General features: G+C 36.4%; 1 protein-coding gene across 1 annotated transcript in view; it reads left to right on the top strand.

Moving 5' to 3' along the window:
- Window positions 1-19,209, top strand: part of LOC121431232 (fibrillin-2-like) — a 102,156-nt gene that overhangs the window by 46,318 nt on the left and 36,629 nt on the right. Inside the window, exons 5-7 of the mRNA XM_041628743.1 lie at window positions 10,290-10,412; window positions 14,725-14,847; window positions 19,160-19,197. Of these exons, the coding sequence (XP_041484677.1) occupies window positions 10,290-10,412; window positions 14,725-14,847; window positions 19,160-19,197 (284 nt within the window). The remainder of the gene's footprint in view (window positions 1-10,289; window positions 10,413-14,724; window positions 14,848-19,159; window positions 19,198-19,209) is intronic.

Below are 19,209 nucleotides of genomic sequence, written 5' to 3'. Positions count from 1 at the left end.
AGTTTTCCAATTAGTATAAGGGTAAATCTTGCACTGTTCCAGGCTTACTTTGCGCATGTACCCTACTAAGAATGCTTTGAGATTGTCCAGAAAGCGCTTTGATTATTTGACAATGATTTGACATCCCAGAGAGCGTTTCCAATTTTGAAATTCGGCGTACATCAATCGTCTGCTCGGGCATGCAGTCTGATATTTTCTATATTGAGTACATGGCCAGCCCAGCGAAGTCTACTTTGGATAGTGAGGGTTTCAATACGTGTTGATGTTCAGTATATCCGGCGAAGAATTCTCCGATGGTAATCATCAAGACTTTTCAGATGCCGGCTGTAGTTTACCCAGCCATCAGGTCCAATAACCTAGGTAACATCACAGCTTTGCCATGTTTGCAAACGGTCACTTTTTTCTTGTGAACAGGTTCATTTTGTCAAAGGCCAGGCCTTAGCCATTAGGCGCCAAAATACTGAACTGGAAGCTGTATCACATCGACTTTTGATGAGAGGCAACTACCAATGTATGTGAATCTCTCAACTTTGGTCAGTGGCTTACCATCAACTGTGAATGAGAGTTGGGCATTGTTGCCCATGCACCATTCCAGGCTTAAATTGGTTCGTACAATACCTGAGTTTTTTTTCTCAGTTTCAATTCAAATGCAGAGTCTGCATAGCTGAAAGCATCGATAGCTGCTTGAAGGTTTCCCCACGAGAGGCAAATACATAGAAATATCGTAATATATCGTAGTTCATTAACAATGTTAACTGTTAATCTGTTGTCTGAGATATAGCTTCCAGTCGGCGTAGTTTGAAAACCCGACAATCTATGCGATGTTTCAAGTTTATTTATGTTGGTGTTGTTGTTAAGCGAGCTACAACACTGCAGGACAAAGTGGTGAAAAGAGGCTTGGATCGATAATACATCCCTGTTTGACCCTTGTCTGTACTGCAAAACTTTCTAATGCTTTACCACCAACTAACAGGGAGTCAATCATGTCATCTTACATTAATTTCATGGTCTTGACAAATTTATCAGGATATCCAAAATGGAGAAAGAAACATCCACACTTTCTGACTATCTACCGACTCAAAGGCCTTGGTGAGATCTACGAAGACCATGTAGAGATCTCGGTGATGTTCTCAACATTTCCCTTGTATCTATCAGATTGAGAATACCATATCAATGGCTCCTCTTCCAGGTCTGAAACCACATTGGGATTCAGGTAGAACTTCCTTCGTTGTGACACTGAGGATTCTTTGGTAGATTTTATTTTTTACTGCAACAGACGTGGCTGACGTGCTATCCAGGGGCCGCAGAAGCAAAAAAAAGTAAAAATTACCATATGATTGTGAATTTTTGCATGGTCAACCCTAGACCAAAACCTTCGGTCTCTGTTATGTTGGTTGTTCAGCTGAACTCCGTTGGCTTCACTCACCAAATACAGAAACCGAAGTTCTAGCGCGATCTGTACAGGGACTCAATGCCCATATGTTTATGTACTTAAAGGTCAAGTCCACCTAAGAAAAATGTTGATTTGAATCAATAGAGAAAAATCAGATGTCCACCTCAGAAAAATGTTGATTTGAATCAATAGAGAAAAATCAGACAAGCACAATGCTGAAAATTTCATCAAAATTGGATGTAAAATAAGAAAGTTATGACATTCAAAGTTTCGCTTATTTCAACAAAATAGTTATATGAACGAGCCAGTTACATCCAAATGAGAAAGTCGATGATGTCACTCACTCACTATTTCTTTTTCACGCCGAGTTCCCCAAAAAAGCCAAAATCGGAGTAGAGTCTGGTTCACGACAATAGTATCAATCTTAATTATACTTACCAGATCAACTCTTATAACAGCACTTTTCAATGTGAATTTTTACCTAATACAAAGTTTAAGATGTCGTCCTGTGCCACGTATAATTGCACTTATCGTGACGACCGTGGAAACAGAGAAAAGGGGATTACTTTTCACAGATAAGACAAGCTGGTGAACTGCATAGTTGTAGACTTTATGTAGTCCCATGTGCTCAAATACATGTGTGGTAATTCTAAATTACCAGAGGTCCACCTCAGAAAAATGTTGATTTGAATCAATAGAGAAAAATCAGACAAGCACAATGCTGAAAATTTCATCAAAATCGGATGTAAAATAAGAAAGTTATGACATTCAAAGTTTCGCTTATTTCAACAAAATAGTTATATGAACGAGCCAGTTACATCCAAATGAGAAAGTCGATGATGTCACTCACTCACTATTTCTTTTGTTTTTTATTGTTTCAATTATACAATATTTCAATTTTTACGAATTTGACGATTAGGACCTCCTTGCCTGAAGCACTAAATGTTAAAATAATGGAATTCCACGTGTTCAGGGAGAAATGAAACTTCATTTCACATGACAATGACGAGAAAATAAAAATATTTCATATTTCATATAATAAAATACAAAAGAAATAGTGAGTGAGTGATGTCTTCAACTCTCTCATTTGGATGTAACTGGTTCGTTCATATAACTATTTTTTTGAAAATAAGCGAAACTTTAAAATGCCATAACTTTCTTTTTTACATCCGATTTTGATGAAATTTTCAGTGTCATGCTTGTTGAATTTTTCTCTTTTTATTCAAATCAAGTTTTTGTTGGGGTGGACTTGTCCTTTAAGATCGGATAAAACGGGGAAGTGAATTTGCGCGACAGCCGAGGTAAGTCACTGTTTTTGATCCTTTTAACTTGATTTTTCTCTGTTTTGGGGCAATTAATGCCAAGAGGGAATATTCATTTGCATTTTGGTCGCGTTAAATTTCAAAATTTTTATTCATTAAAGACAAAAATTGAAGAGCCCCGACGGGGGGATTTTGCATTGCAAGTCCCCTAATGGTGGCTGCACGATAGCGAGCCGTCTGTGTACGAGGAGAAATTAAAAAAGCTAAAAAAAAATCCTCGAAACAGACGGCTGCCAGCTGTCTAGGTCAACCCCCACTTTTGGCTCAGCCCCCTCCTCCAGCTGCATCAACATATTTCATAGCTTTGACAGCACCGATCGTTTCAATCGTTTCAACTATGGTTGGTAAATCGGCTTCGCGTCGCGTTCATAACACTGATCTCTCCCTTATCTGGATGGGAACAATAACGCTGATTGGCCTATTCCGTGTTGAAGCACCGGAAGTTGGAACCTCCGCACGCCGAGTTCCCCCAAAAAGCCAAAATTGGAGTAGAGTCTGGTTCACGGCAATAGTATCAATCTTAGTTATACTTACCAGATCAACTCTTACAACAGCACTTTTCAATGTGAATTTATACCTAATACAAAGTTTAAGATGTCGTTCTGTGCCAGGTATAATTGCACTTATCGTGACGACCGTGGAAACAGAGAAAAGGGGATTACTTTTCACAGATAAGACAAGCTGGTGAACTGCATAGTTGTAGAATTTATGTAGTCCCATGTGCTCAAATACATGTGTGGTAATTCTAAATTACCAGAGCAAGTTTCCAAAACTCTAAAACTCCAGGGGGGGTAATCGATTGTTGTGATTTCTCTGGAAGCGTGATGAATTTAAACCATGATTCAAATAAATATTCAGTTTATTAATATTCACAAATGTCACCAAGTTTTATGAGTTAATCAGTCATGTTTGGACAGAAGAATATCACGAGAAACGAAAATACTGACCGTGTAGCCTGTATTCCGAAATTTGACTTAAGTTAAAACTGAAAATCTGCCGTTTCGGAGGAGTTAAAAAAAAATTGGCGAAGCATAGATCCTGACCGAAATAGACTGATTTTGGGGAAAAGGACTGATCTACAAGGTATTCTGAAAATTATTTTATCTTTTATTTGTGAAAGGATAATAAAATTTACAAGCTATAGAGGTACATGTACGGTAGGACTAGGACTTTAGGGGGCTTATGTGATATTTCTCTGTCAACAATAGATCGAATTATTTTTTCCAAGAACTCATTTTTTAAACAAAAGTATGTAAAAAAGACATTAAGCTACAGAGACGGATTTACAGACTTCAGAAATTTCACAGAACTTAATTATTTTGAGATGTCGAATGTCTTCAAAGAAAAAAATGTCTCGGTGGAGCAAAGAAAAGAGGGGTTATCGACCAGAAATTTAGGGGGTGACGCAAGAAAAATAACCTGACAAGCAAAAAAAAAGGTTATCAATCCAAAATTTAGGGAGGGATGCAAAACAAAAGAAATAATCTGACAAGCATCCAAAAAACGTTATCAACCAGAATTTTAGGGCTGACCGTCACAATGATTTTAGGGGGGTCCACCTGAATTTAGGGGGGATGCAGGAAAAAAAATTTACAAGCAAAAAGAACAAAAAAAGGCGTCAAAATAAATTTTGGGGGTCTATCCCCCACCTAAAATATAGGGGAACAGGACCCCCCCCACTCCCCCCGCTTCTGCTGCCTATATGAACAAACTGGGTAGAGGATAATTGAAGAGGGTCGATCGATGTGACAGAAGGAGAGAGAGAGAGAGAGAAGGTCAAGTCCAACTCAGAAAAATATTGATTTGAATCAATATAGAGAAAAATCAGACAAGCACAATGCTGAAAATTTCATTAAAATCGGATGTAAAATAAAAAAGTTATGACATTTTCGCTTATTTAAAAAAAAAAATTGTGATATGAACAAGTCAGTTACATTCAAATTGAGAGAGTCGATGATATTATCACTCTTTCTTTGGTTTTTTATAGTTTGAACTATACAATATTTCAATTTTACGAATTTGACGATTATAGGACCTCCTTGCCTGAAGCACAAAATGTTAAAATAATGGAATACCAACCGAGATGTGCATATAACTGTTAAGTGAAATGAAGCAAAACTTAAAAATGGCATAACTTTCATATTACATCCGATTTTGATGAAATTTTCAGTGTTTTGCTTGTTGAATTTTTTCTCTTTTTATTCAAATCAAGTTTTTGTTGGGGTGGACTTGTCCTTTAAAGGGCGAGTCCACCTCACGGAAACGATTATTTGAATAGAGAGAAAAAACACACAATAATGCTCAAAATTCAATCAAAATCAGAAGTAAAATATGAAAGTTATATTTTTAAAGTTTTACTTAAGCGGTGAATTTTTCGGTGTTACACTTGTTTGATTTTTTTTTGGGGGGGGATGGGTGGACTTAAATTAAAGGGGGGTTTCAAGCCCAGTGTTATAAGCCTGCATAACCTAGAAAATCCTCGCCCTATCGATCCCAAGAGGTTATTTGACAAACCTCCAAAATACCCTTAGACAAGTCAAAGATTTCATCCATTCTTCCTTAGGTGAGAAAAACACCAACCCCTTCAAAATTATGTTTCCGAAATGTACTGGGAAAGTACCATGGTTTCAAGAAAATTGCGAATTCTGGCACCTTAAATATATGAAGTTTTGTATAAAAAGCAAGAGCTTCAGTGTGCAGACAGCTACGTATCGCTCACAATGCATATGCTAATGAGCGATCGCGTTCTTTTTGGGGGAACTGGTATGGCGGACAATAGAACTCGCGGGCTTCAAAAGGTGGTGTCACACCTTGGCGTTTTAGACAGCGTATGCCCGACGTATCAAAATTTCTCTAAAACGTCGGCATACGCTGAACTTTGTTTTTTTTTCAACTCTGGGCGTATACTTAGCGTATAAATAACGAGTTGGACGTATACATAACGTATTAGTAACTTATATCGAACGCTTCGTTAACTTATAAGAAACGTATTCCAACGAATGCTTAGCGTATTGCTGGCGTACACAACTTATGCCCTACGGTAGCCTAACTTACGCATAGCGCGCGGCAGCGTATCGCTGACGAACACGTGTCGTAGCCTATAAAAAGGCTGCCGCTCGACTATTCAAATCATAACCGCACGATACATCACCGTATCAACACCACCGCCATGCCGAAGAAAACTCCTGTGAACCCCACCTTTGTATACCAATTCCTATAAACGTTGTCAATACGCCATTATACGATAGCTGTAAGTTATAAACACGTTCAGTAAGTTTTGTGGTCGTCCGAGCACGTCTTCATACGTCAATATACGTTGGAGTTAAGTTACACATACGTTCAAAGCACGTTACTCATAGGTTAGAAGTAAGTTTTAGGGTACGCTGGACATTATCTCGACGTACATCGACTTATGAGTAACTTACGAGTAACGTGTGTCAACGTGTATCAACGATCGCGTAACTTGCCTACAACTTATGACCCGCGTATGCGGGACGTATGAGCCATACGCTGGCATACGTCGAAAAATTTTGTGCTTGCACAAAATTTTTCGACGACCTCGCCGTATGACGACGTATACCAGCGTGTTTTAGCGTACTCTTAACGTATGCAAATCTTACCCGTAACGTATTCGACGTACGCCAGCGTATTCGCCAAATTCCTCATACGTCGGGCATACGCTGTCTAAAACGCCAAGGTGTGACAGCGCCTAAACAAAGGACCCTCCCCGCATATCCAGTTAGGGGAGAGATCAGTGGTTCATAATCACTCGCGTTTTGGATTAGTGGCGATTTTTTTTTAGTTCGGTGAGATTTTTTTTCTTACGGTGTCTTCAATGGGACAAACATGCTGGGAAAGTAAAATAAAATTGAAATTCGAGTTTCGTTTTAAGCCGGCAATTAAGTGCCTTAAATAAAATGTACTCGACTACTGTTTTAACATAATCACATTCCACATATTTGACATGATTTCTGTTGATTTTGTTTACATCCACATCGTTATTTCGAAATGAAGTTATTGGTCACAAACGCACGAACCGAACTTAGCTAGGTCTACGTACGGTACGCGGTATCCTTAAAAAGATTCTTGTGCAAGTCGTGTTTATTTACTTTTTTGCCGTGCTTTTCTCCCAAGCCTCTTGAAACCTGCGTTGAATTTCACTGAATCTCTTAATGTCTTTGTTTTTTTTTTTTTTTTTGGGGGGGGGGGGTCGGTGAAAATCATCCAATGCAAGAGCGCGCCAGCGAGGGCTTCAATGACATATTAAATATTCATGACTGAGGCCGAAGATCATAATACTGTTGCTGGAATACGAAACGATCTGGAAATATTCAATATTTCATGAGGTGAAATGTTTCTTACGTAAATTAGGCCATTGCACGCCAAATTAAACCTTAGAGCCATAAGCGGCGGAAGCGGGGGGGCTGTTACACCGGTTTATTGCCATTTCGTCCACTGCCATTTCGTCCACTACCCACATGGTCTAATATCATTTCGTCTACCATCAGTTGGTCCACTATCCACATGGTCCAATTACCATTTCGTCCAATCACCATTTCGTCTAATAGCCATTTCGTCTAATAGCCATTTCGTCTATTATCATTTGGTCTAATAGCCATTTGGTCTAATGGTATTTTTTTGCTAATTGGTCCAATAGCCACTTTGTCCACTATCATTACGTCTATTCCCATTTGGTCTAATAGCCAAATGGTCTAAAGGCAAATGGTCTAATAACCACTTGGTCTACTTTCATTTCGTCCATGTTCCATTTGGTCTAACTGCATTTGGTCTACTATCACTTGGTCTAGACCCATTTCGGCTAACAATCATTTGGTCTAATTGCCATTTGGTCTAATAGCCAATACTAGTATGTCCAATTGCCATTTTGGCTAATCACCATTTCGTCTAATATTCATTTCGTCTAATACGCATACTGGTCTACTATGCTGCACTAGCGCCCTCTACGACCCGAGTCGACTCTATTCGCGATTGTGGGCCTAATTAATTACCAATTCTCTTCAACTTCTTGATTTATTTTATCACTGTTGACTAGTGTTGTTCGTCATTGATTACTTTGCATTATGGAAGTGTTTTCCACCCAAAGGGGGAAGCAATGTGTGTCTTATCGAGGTTATACATACACGATACGGGCGAGGAAAAACGGAATGGTATACTGGCGATGTCGCCAGCGGACAACGTGCTCTGGCACGTTGGTAACCCAAGATGCAGGCGGAGGAGCAGCTGAGCCTTCTAAGAATAAGTTTTGACCATTGCTAAATGTGATTATTGATGTGGTGATGACAATCGTCAGACATACATCTTCAAACAGATACATACAAGATAGATGATTATATATATAGATGGATGGAGTGATGGATGGAGAGATGGATGGATCAAGTGATCGATTGAGAGATATATGATAGGTGGTTATATTAATAAAACATAGATAGACAGAGAGACAGACAGACATATAGATAGATAGATAAATAGATAGCTAGATAGATAGATAGATAGAGACAAATAGATTGATATAGATAGATAGCCAGACAGATATACATATAGAAAGATAGATAGAGACAGGCAGACAGATTGATGGATATATAGAACGATAGATAGATATACATATCTAAACAGATAGATATGTTATATTAGACAGAGAGAGAGATAGATAGACAGATACATATACAAAGTAGGTAGATAGACAGATAGACATATGTATGGATAGATAGATTTATAACAGATAGCGGATGGACGGATATGATTAGATAGATATAATACGAAAAAAAGTAATTATAATCTGTTTTATTTTGCAATATTTTAGCTATTAATTATTAGAATTGTTATAATTGATCGTGCGCAAGATAGTAAAAAAAAAAAAATAAAAATCATGTCCACCCGCGGACTCAAACCCCTGCCTTCATGATTGAATGAGATGCAAGTCTGACGCCTAACCGATTGAGCTAGCATATTTCCCATAGACTTTACACGTAAGCAATTTGAGAATTACAATTCCAATTTTGCAAGCGAAATACGGGCATGATCCCGGCATCTGATCAAAAAATGAAGGGCACATTCCGAAAGTTAAGAATCTCAGCCACAGCATACTAAAAGCTCAGGGAAATCCAACCAGAAAAAATGGAGATATGGCTCACGAAATAGACGAATGTCGAATCTAGTTTTGAGAAAAAGTCATGTCCCATAGAGATTACACGCAAAATGAGGAAAAATGAAAATTTCTGTTTACTGAGCAGAAAGAATACATTCTAAACTACAACTTATGGAAATCCGGGCGAAAAACGATCTATATTCGAGAAGTTACAACCAAATTTGCATAAATTTTATGACGTCATTTTTGAAAAAATGAAATATTTAGTTTAGGCGCCATTTTGATGACGTCACGATATAATTGAGGGACAATGGTGACATGAAATCAAATCTACAAAAAAAAATTGGGGGTCAACGGACTATTTAAAGAGCTACAGTGAATTTTCAATAGGCATGTTTTTGCCCATATATGGCCTATAGTGAGAGCTCGCGCGCACACGTGCTGTAAACTTCAACGGGTGTTAATTTCGTCATTAATGGTCGTAGAAGGTTGATCAAGGTATCAAATTGTTCAGAATTTTATTATCAATGCAAAAATGTAAAAAAAAACGGTGTTTCTGCGTTGCGTTAAGGCATTACGCGCGGAAACGCGCGCGCATGCGTGCTTGCGCGCAAAATTTTGAAATGCTTAAAATGACCTGAAACGTACTCAACTTTGGTCAAAAAGTGATTTTGAGCATTTTGAAATTTTGACGCGCGCGTCGTGACCTCCAGGTGACCTTTGATGACATGACTTGATGACCCTTGACCTGAAGTTGATGTGATGTAAATTTGATTGATTTTTGATAATTGATAATGGAGATATGATTGATAATGTGATTTTACAAAATGGCGCCTAGATGACGTCATCATGACCTGTTCACCTTGAAAAGCTTATTGTGACGTGTCCATGACAGATCCTATAGATGACATGAAATTCAATGAAATTGATTGAGTCTATTTTGAGATAACTTGGCGACAAGAAAATCGTTAAAAATAAATAAATAAAAAAAATTCGAACGAAATTAATAGGTGATCTGTCATAGACAGACCACCTAATAATATGAAAAATAATAATATAATAATTACAAATGTTAATATAAAAGATATAAAGCTCCCATGGGCGTTGGCTTAAATAAACCAAAAACTTTCTTCAGAAAACATGTTGACTGATGTCTCAGTGATAATACAAGTAAAACTAATTTTGTAAAGTAGCAGGAATGCCGGGGAATACAGTTTTGCCACATCGGGGTCTCCAAAAGATGGATATTTCAATAAATTTAAAATATGGATTGAGGTGGTGTACATTCGTCAACTCCGCCTACCCTTACTCCGACCAAAACAGCATGGGTCGTGATTAGACAAATATCTGTGTAATTTTAATTCATGCATAATTAAATAATGAGTGCGTTTGAGCGAGGCTATTATTACTCTAATGGTCTTTGCCTAGTCATGCTAGTAGTTAATCATTAACGTTTCCAACTTAACAGATATCGACGAATGTGCAACCAATAGCAACAGTTGTGATGTAAATGCATACTGCACCAACAACGTAGGATCTTTCACCTGCGCTTGCAAATCTGGATTCACGGGCACCGGAAGAATCTGCGAAGGTAGGCTCTATTGTTATTTGGGATCTGCTGAAGATTTACCAGGCCCTTCAAAGGGACAACGTGATAATGTCTGCATGTAACTGAACATTTTTGAAATATTTCACGTTTCGGTAAGATTAGCCAAATTTATGAAGTTAACATTCCCAACGTTATACGTGAGTAACTGAAAATTTCGCAATTGACCAAACTGTACATTCGCCATGGTTGGCATAATGTGCACCATTTTTTCACTGCACACTTTTACCCATCTTATCAATACGATACTAAATAGGATAGTAACGGCAACATGAATCATGATTCACAACGTGGTTACAAAACGGAGATATGAGAAACAAAGGATGTGATCAATGACCTCAATATCATATATATATATGCATATATATTTATATATTAATTTCAACAAATGACTGACACATTTACCTTTGTAAACAACTACAAGTATACAATAAAAAAAACAGGAAAACACTGGTCAGCCGCATAGTCCAGGATAGAAGAGGCATAACCTTGTTTTTTTATATATACAATATTTTTTGATGGCTTCTTGTCAATTCGAGGGTGCTGATTACGAATCTGAATGATGCCACTCGGGTAACCTTGAGCATTTTCCGCAAATTGGCAATATCCAATATGGCCGCCAAAATATGCAAATTACCCATGAAAATCATAAAATTGTCCGCACATTGGCTGTGAAATGCATGAAATTGTGTGGCAGGAGTGAAATACAATCTTAAAAAATAATTTTTGAAAAAAATTTATCTTCCTGATATTCAAAATGCCCGCCATAGGCCATTGTATACACTATCATGTACAATATGAATAAGGAAAACTAATTTTTACAAAAATGAGCACTAAACTGCAAAAAATCGCGATGTATGAACGAAGTAATACATGCAAATCACAATTACTAACGGGATATATCATTTGTGTTGTCATATATGGGAAAATTGCAGTATTTTGATATCTAAAATAGCCGCCACTGGCCCAAACGGTATATTTTGCGTACAATGGCAATGGGGGCCAAAACATTCTCAAGAGTGATCACTAAAACGCTTATTATGAAGATTAAACAGTTGGAATACTGACTATAAACACAATTTTTAACGAAATATATTATTAATATGCCATGTATGTGGTGAATGTTGTATTCTGATATTCAAAATGGCTGCCAAAGGCCCTAAAAGTGTTATACACAATGAGAAATGAGAGAAAAGAAATCACAAGAGTGAGCGATAAAATGCATATATATGTGATAAATTAATTGGATACTGTTATCTTTATATGCATTTTATGATTCTCACTCTTGTGAAAATTAGTTTCCCTGTTCGCATGTTACATAATTTAGCTAGGGCTTGTAGAGGTTATTTTGAATGTCAAAATACAGTATTTATCACCTATATGAAAGAAGAAATGCGATGATTAAAAATATGTTTTCAAACGTTTTACTCATACAACAGGATTATATGGATGTCATAGTCAAGCAAATCCAAATTCTGACAAATGATATGTCCCAATTCACATTGTAGATAATACTGTTATGGCCTATACGGGCCATTTTGAATTTCATAATACAGTATTTATCTCATGCAAGACAAAAGAAATGATATGTCTTGCTATAAAACATGTTGTCAGACAATATTTCACTCATAGATCACAATTACATGCATTTTGTGTTTCTTATACTCGTGTGAAAATTAGTTTCTCTATTTGCATTGTACATGACGAATATAGGGGCTATGGCGGCCATTTTGAATTTCAAAATACAGCATTTGAAACATAAATGGCATATTTACAATTATGTTTTTCGTCAGTATTCCACTCGTTAATCTTAATAATATCAATTTTAATGCTAATCTTCTCATTTTTTGGGCCCGGGCCATTGCCATTGTACGCAATACTGTTTGGGCAAGTGGCGGCTATTTTAGATATCGAAATACAGAAATGTTCCCATATTTGGCATAATAAATAATATATCTCATTAGTAATGATGATTTGCATATATTAGTTCGTTCATGCATCGCGGTTTTTGCAGTTTAGTGCTCATATTTGTGAAAATTAGTTTTCCCTATTCATATACAATGGCCTATGGCGGCCATTTTGAATATCAGGAAGATAAATATTTTGTCAAAAATTGTTTTTTTAAGATTGTATTTCACTCCTGCCACACAATTTCATGCATTTCACAGTCAATGTGCGGACAATTTTATGAGTTTCATGGGTAATTTGCATAAATTATTTTGGCGGCCATATTGGATTTTGCCAATTTGCGGAAAATGCTCGAGGTTACACGAGTGGCATCATTCAGATTCGTAATCAGCGCCCTCGAATTGACAAGAAACCATAAAAAAATATTGTATATATAATAAAACAAGGTTTGGTCAATTTTCTATGGGGCCTATCCTGGACTAGCAGGTCTTTCCAAACATTTGTAGTTGTATTTATGTGTTCATTTTAAGTAACATGCTGGCCTTCCGATATATCCAACTGGAAATTTTACCTGAGAATTAATAGTATTTTGCCGTCGAATCGAAAATATTACATATCATGTTGTATGTTTCGGATTCTCCAATAAAACGACGCTTGATTTTAGGGTTGTTAATCCCTGTTGCATTGATGAACTAAATTTTAAAGGACCAATGAAATATTTAGTAATTTCTCCAGTTTTGCTTCGCAATGATTATATAAATAACTTGTACAATATACAGTGCGTATCAATAAAAAGTTTACACTTAGAAAAAATCCTGTAAAATTATACATTTGTAATATCCTGAGGATTTTCCACATTTTAACTTTTGTACAGATCTATTGAAGCAAATGACGATATAACTGTCGAAAAATATTTCCGCTTAAGTGAGCACCACTTACTTTTGAAAAGTTAGTGAAAAATGATTTGCGCAGAATTTTGAAATAGTTATGCGAATAAAAGTAGACCTTAATTATAAAGAACACGTGGAATTTAGCTAGTAAAATTTATTTGAAGATATCTTATACCTTTTCAAACTTGTTTCCATGCCCCAAAACACTTCGAAGAGTGCATTGCGCTCCGCCCCATTCTCCCACACACCAAGGCCATCATGATGATATTTGCGTTACACTGAGCTGTGATTTACATCATGGCTTAGGCTTGATTTTCATTGGCAAGTGTGGAGAAACAAGTACTAAATGAAAAATGAAATGTAAACCAACTTTAAATGATAAAAACTTAGTTAAAATTGCTGGAGATGTTTGATATCAACTTTTGTTCAGATTCAGTTATGTCCTCACATCCAGCTGGCACAAAAAGGGTAAAGGTTGCGCTTACCAAGTATTGACATTTCAATTTGGGTGGCAAAAATTGTTACAAAATGCTTGAATGTATCTGTTTTATTTCAATTGACTAAAAGTGCAAGGGAAATGTATGAGAAATGTTTCACAGGGTAATTTTGATTTCGCCCTTTCCCCTTGACACAGCGTGAAAACATGCATTTCTGCGCAAACAGATTTCTGCGAGCTTTACAAAAGATGACAGTGCCCATTCAAGTGTAACATTCTGTCAAAACGATTACTTCCATTTGATAGATGAGACCCAAACCAAGATTATATGTGAAAAAAATACCCACATGTTTTATATTTTTTTTTAATTCCCAGGGCTTTTTCAAAGTGTAAACTTTTTTGGATACGCACTGTATATAAAGTGTGAGAAATGATATATATACAACAGCTTTGTCAATTCATAATGTATAAATGGTATAAAAAATATTTCATTATCGATAAAGTTCGTAACCACTAAATTGTGTTACAGGAAAACCGCAAAGTATCTTTAGTGGTGTGCCTTCTTGCAAATGGGCTTTATTTGGCTGAAAGAAAATGTATATACCGATATTTTGATTAGCAATAAGTACTTGCCAGTATTGTGGGCTAGGCCTATGCTAGCTTCGTTCAGAAGCGTGGGATCATGTTCAGAGTAACATAATGTTATGCATGGATAAAAATCCTACAGATATTCCTCTTATCACGGCCCAAACGTAGGCTGGGTTGATAGGAGCAGGGGTCGGGGTAGTGCCTGTCTGGACGTCGTACAAGATACCCGGCCTTCTTCCGTTCGGGAGTATCTAGGTCGGAGGATAAGCTGTCAAGATGAGCACTGCACCAACCCTTCTTCCAATTGGGTTCCGCCAACCCTTCCTCCGACCAAAACAGCATGGGTCGTGATAAGACAAATATCTGTGAAATTTTAATTCATGCATAATTAAATAATGAGTGCGTTTGAGCGAGGCTATTATTACTCTAATGGTCTTTGCCTAGTAGTTAATCATTAACGTTTCCAACTTAACAGATATCAACGAATGTGCAACCAATAGCAACAGTTGTGATGTAAATGCATACTGCACCAACAACGTAGGATCTTTCACCTGCGCTTGCAAATCTGGATTCACGGGCACCGGAAGAATCTGCGAAGGTAGGCTCTATTGTTATTTGGGATCTGCTGAAGATTTACCAGGCCCTTCAAAGGGACAACGTGATAATGTCTGCATGTAACTGAACATTTTTGAAATATTTCACGTTTCGGTAAGATTAGCCAAATTTATGAAGTTAACATTCCCAACGTTATACGTGAGTAACTGAAAATTTCGCAATTGACCAAACTGTACATTCGCCATGGTTGGCATAATGTGCACCATTTTTTCACTGCACACTTTTACCCATCTTATCAATACGATACTAAATAGGATAGTAACGGCAACATGAATCATGATTCACAACGTGGTTACAAAACGGAGATATGAGAAACAAAGGATGTGATCAATGACCTCAATATCATATATATATATGCATATATATTTATATATTAATTTCAACAAATGACTGACACATTTACCTTTGTAAACAACTACAAGTATACAATAAAAAAAACAGGAAAACACTGGTCAGCCGCATAGTCCAGGATAGAAGAGGCATAACCTTGTTTTTTTATATATACAATATTTTTTGATGGCTTCTTGTCAATTCGAGGGTGCTGATTACGAATCTGAATGATGCCACTCGGGTAACCTTGAGCATTTTCCGCAAATTGGCAATATCCAATATGGCCGCCAAAATATGCAAATTACCCATGAAAATCATAAAATTGTCCGCACATTGGCTGTGAAATGCATGAAATTGTGTGGCAGGAGTGAAATACAATCTTAAAAAATAATTTTTGAAAAAAATTTATCTTCCTGATATTCAAAATGCCCGCCATAGGCCATTGTATACACTATCATGTACAATATGAATAAGGAAAACTAATTTTTACAAAAATGAGCACTAAACTGCAAAAAATCGCGATGTATGAACGAAGTAATACATGCAAATCACAATTACTAACGGGATATATCATTTGTGTTGTCATATATGGGAAAATTGCAGTATTTTGATATCTAAAATAGCCGCCACTGGCCCAAACGGTATATTTTGCGTACAATGGCAATGGGGGCCAAAACATTCTCAAGAGTGATCACTAAAACGCTTATTATGAAGATTAAACAGTTGGAATACTGACTATAAACACAATTTTTAACGAAATATATTATTAATATGCCATGTATGTGGTGAATGTTGTATTCTGATATTCAAAATGGCTGCCAAAGGCCCTAAAAGTGTTATACACAATGAGAAATGAGAGAAAAGAAATCACAAGAGTGAGCGATAAAATGCATATATATGTGATAAATTAATTGGATACTGTTATCTTTATATGCATTTTATGATTCTCACTCTTGTGAAAATTAGTTTCCCTGTTCGCATGTTACATAATTTAGCTAGGGCTTGTAGAGGTTATTTTGAATGTCAAAATACAGTATTTATCACCTATATGAAAGAAGAAATGCGATGATTAAAAATATGTTTTCAAACGTTTTACTCATACAACAGGATTATATGGATGTCATAGTCAAGCAAATCCAAATTCTGACAAATGATATGTCCCAATTCACATTGTAGATAATACTGTTATGGCCTATACGGGCCATTTTGAATTTCATAATACAGTATTTATCTCATGCAAGACAAAAGAAATGATATGTCTTGCTATAAAACATGTTGTCAGACAATATTTCACTCATAGATCACAATTACATGCATTTTGTGTTTCTTATACTCGTGTGAAAATTAGTTTCTCTATTTGCATTGTACATGACGAATATAGGGGCTATTGCGGCCATTTTGAATTTCAAAATACAGCATTTGAAACATAAATGGCATATTTACAATTATGTTTTTCGTCAGTATTCCACTCGTTAATCTTAATAATATCAATTTTAATGCTAATCTTCTCATTTTTTGGGCCCGGGCCATTGCCATTGTACGCAATACTGTTTGGGCAAGTGGCGGCTATTTTAGATATCGAAATACAGAAATGTTCCCATATTTGGCATAATAAATAATATATCTCATTAGTAATGATGATTTGCATATATTAGTTCGTTCATGCATCGCGGTTTTTGCAGTTTAGTGCTCATATTTGTGAAAATTAGTTTTCCCTATTCATATACAATGGCCTATGGCGGCCATTTTGAATATCAGGAAGATAAATATTTTGTCAAAAATTGTTTTTTTAAGATTGTATTTCACTCCTGCCACACAATTTCATGCATTTCACAGTCAATGTGCGGACAATTTTATGAGTTTCATGGGTAATTTGCATAAATTATTTTGGCGGCCATATTGGATTTTGCCAATTTGCGGAAAATGCTCGAGGTTACACGAGTGGCATCATTCAGATTCGTAATCAGCGCCCTCGCATTGACAAGAAACCATAAAAAAATATTGTATATATAATAAAACAAGGTTTGGTCAATTTTCTATGGGGCCTATCCTGGACTAGCAGGTCTTTCCAAACATTTGTAGTTGTATTTATGTGTTCATTTTAAGTAACATGCTGGCCTTCCGATATATCCAACTGGAAATTTTACCTGAGAATTAATAGTATTTTGCCGTCGAATCGAAAATATTACATATCATGTTGTATGTTTCGGATTCTCCAATAAAACGACGTTTGATTTTAGGGTTGTTAATCCCTGTTGCATTGATGAACTGAATTTTAAAGGACCAATGAAATATTTAGTAATTTCTCCAGTTTTGCTTCGCAATGATTATATAAAGAACTTGTACAATATACAGTGCGTATCAATAAAAAGTTTACACTTAGAAAAAATCCTGTAAAATTATACATTTGTAATATCCTGAGGATTTTCCACATTTTAACTTTTGTACAGATCTATTGAAACAAATGACGATATAACTGTCGAAAAATATTTCCGCTTAAGTGAGCACCACTTACTTTTGAAAAGTTAGTGAAAAATGATTTGCGCAGAATTTTGAAATAGTTATGCGAATAAAAGTAGACCTTAATTATAAAGAACACGTGGAATTTAGCTAGTAAAATTTATTTGAAGATATCTTATACCTTTTCAAACTTGTTTCCATGCCCCAAAACACTTCGAAGAGTGCATTGCGCTCCGCCCCATTCTCCCACACACCAAGGCCATCATGATGATATTTGCGTTACACTGAGCTGTGATTTACATCATGGCTTAGGCTTGATTTTCATTGGCAAGTGTGGAGAAACAAGTACTAAATGAAAAATGAAATGTAAACCAACTTTAAATGATAAAAACTTAGTTAAAATTGCTGGAGATGTTTGATATCAACTTTTGTTCAGATTCAGTTATGTCCTCACATCCAGCTGGCACAAAAAGGGTAAAGGTTGCGCTTACCAAGTATTGACATTTCAATTTGGGTGGCAAAAATTGTTACAAAATGCTTGAATGTATCTGTTTTATTTCAATTGACTAAAAGTGCAAGGGAAATGTATGAGAAATGTTTCACAGGGTAATTTTGATTTCGCCCTTTCCCCTTGACACAGCGTGAAAACATGCATTTCTGCGCAAACAGATTTCTGCGAGCTTTACAAAAGATGACAGTGCCCATTCAAGTGTAACATTCTGTCAAAACGATTACTTCCATTTGATAGATGAGACCCAAACCAAGATTATATGTGAAAAAAATACCCACATGTTTTATATTTTTTTTTAATTCCCAGGGCTTTTTCAAAGTGTAAACTTTTTTGGATACGCACTGTATATAAAGTGTGAGAAATGATATATATACAACAGCTTTGTCAATTCATAATGTATAAATGGTATAAAAAATATTTCATTATCGATAAAGTTCGTAACCACTAAATTGTGTTACAGGAAAACCGCAAAGTATCTTTAGTGGTGTGCCTTCTTGCAAATGGGCTTTATTTGGCTGAAAGAAAATGTATATACCGATATTTTGATTAGCAATAAGTACTTGCCAGTATTGTGGGCTAGGCCTATGCTAGCTTCGTTCAGAAGCGTGGGATCATGTTCAGAGTAACATAATGTTATGCATGGATAAAAATCCTACAGATATTCCTCTTATCACGGCCCAAACGTAGGCTGGGTTGATAGGAGCAGGGGTCGGGGTAGTGCCTGTCTGGACGTCGTACAAGATACCCGGCCTTCTTCCGTTCGGGAGTATCTAGGTCGGAGGATAAGCTGTCAAGATGAGCACTGCACCAACCCTTCTTCCAATTGGGTTCCGCCAACCCTTCCTCCGACCAAAACAGCATGGGTCGTGATAAGACAAATATCTGTGAAATTTTAATTCATGCATAATTAAATAATGAGTGCGTTTGAGCGAGGCTATTATTACTCTAATGGTCTTTGCCTAGTAGTTAATCATTAACGTTTCCAACTTAACAGATATCAACGAATGTGCAACCAATAGCAACAGTTGTGATGTAAATGCATAC

The sequence above is a fragment of the Lytechinus variegatus genome, chromosome 17, assembly GCF_018143015.1.
Source record: "Lytechinus variegatus isolate NC3 chromosome 17, Lvar_3.0, whole genome shotgun sequence".
Taxonomy (NCBI): domain Eukaryota; kingdom Metazoa; phylum Echinodermata; class Echinoidea; order Temnopleuroida; family Toxopneustidae; genus Lytechinus; species Lytechinus variegatus.
The sequence above is the reverse complement of the archived record's forward strand: the minus strand, read 5'-3'. Positions and strand labels throughout refer to the sequence as shown.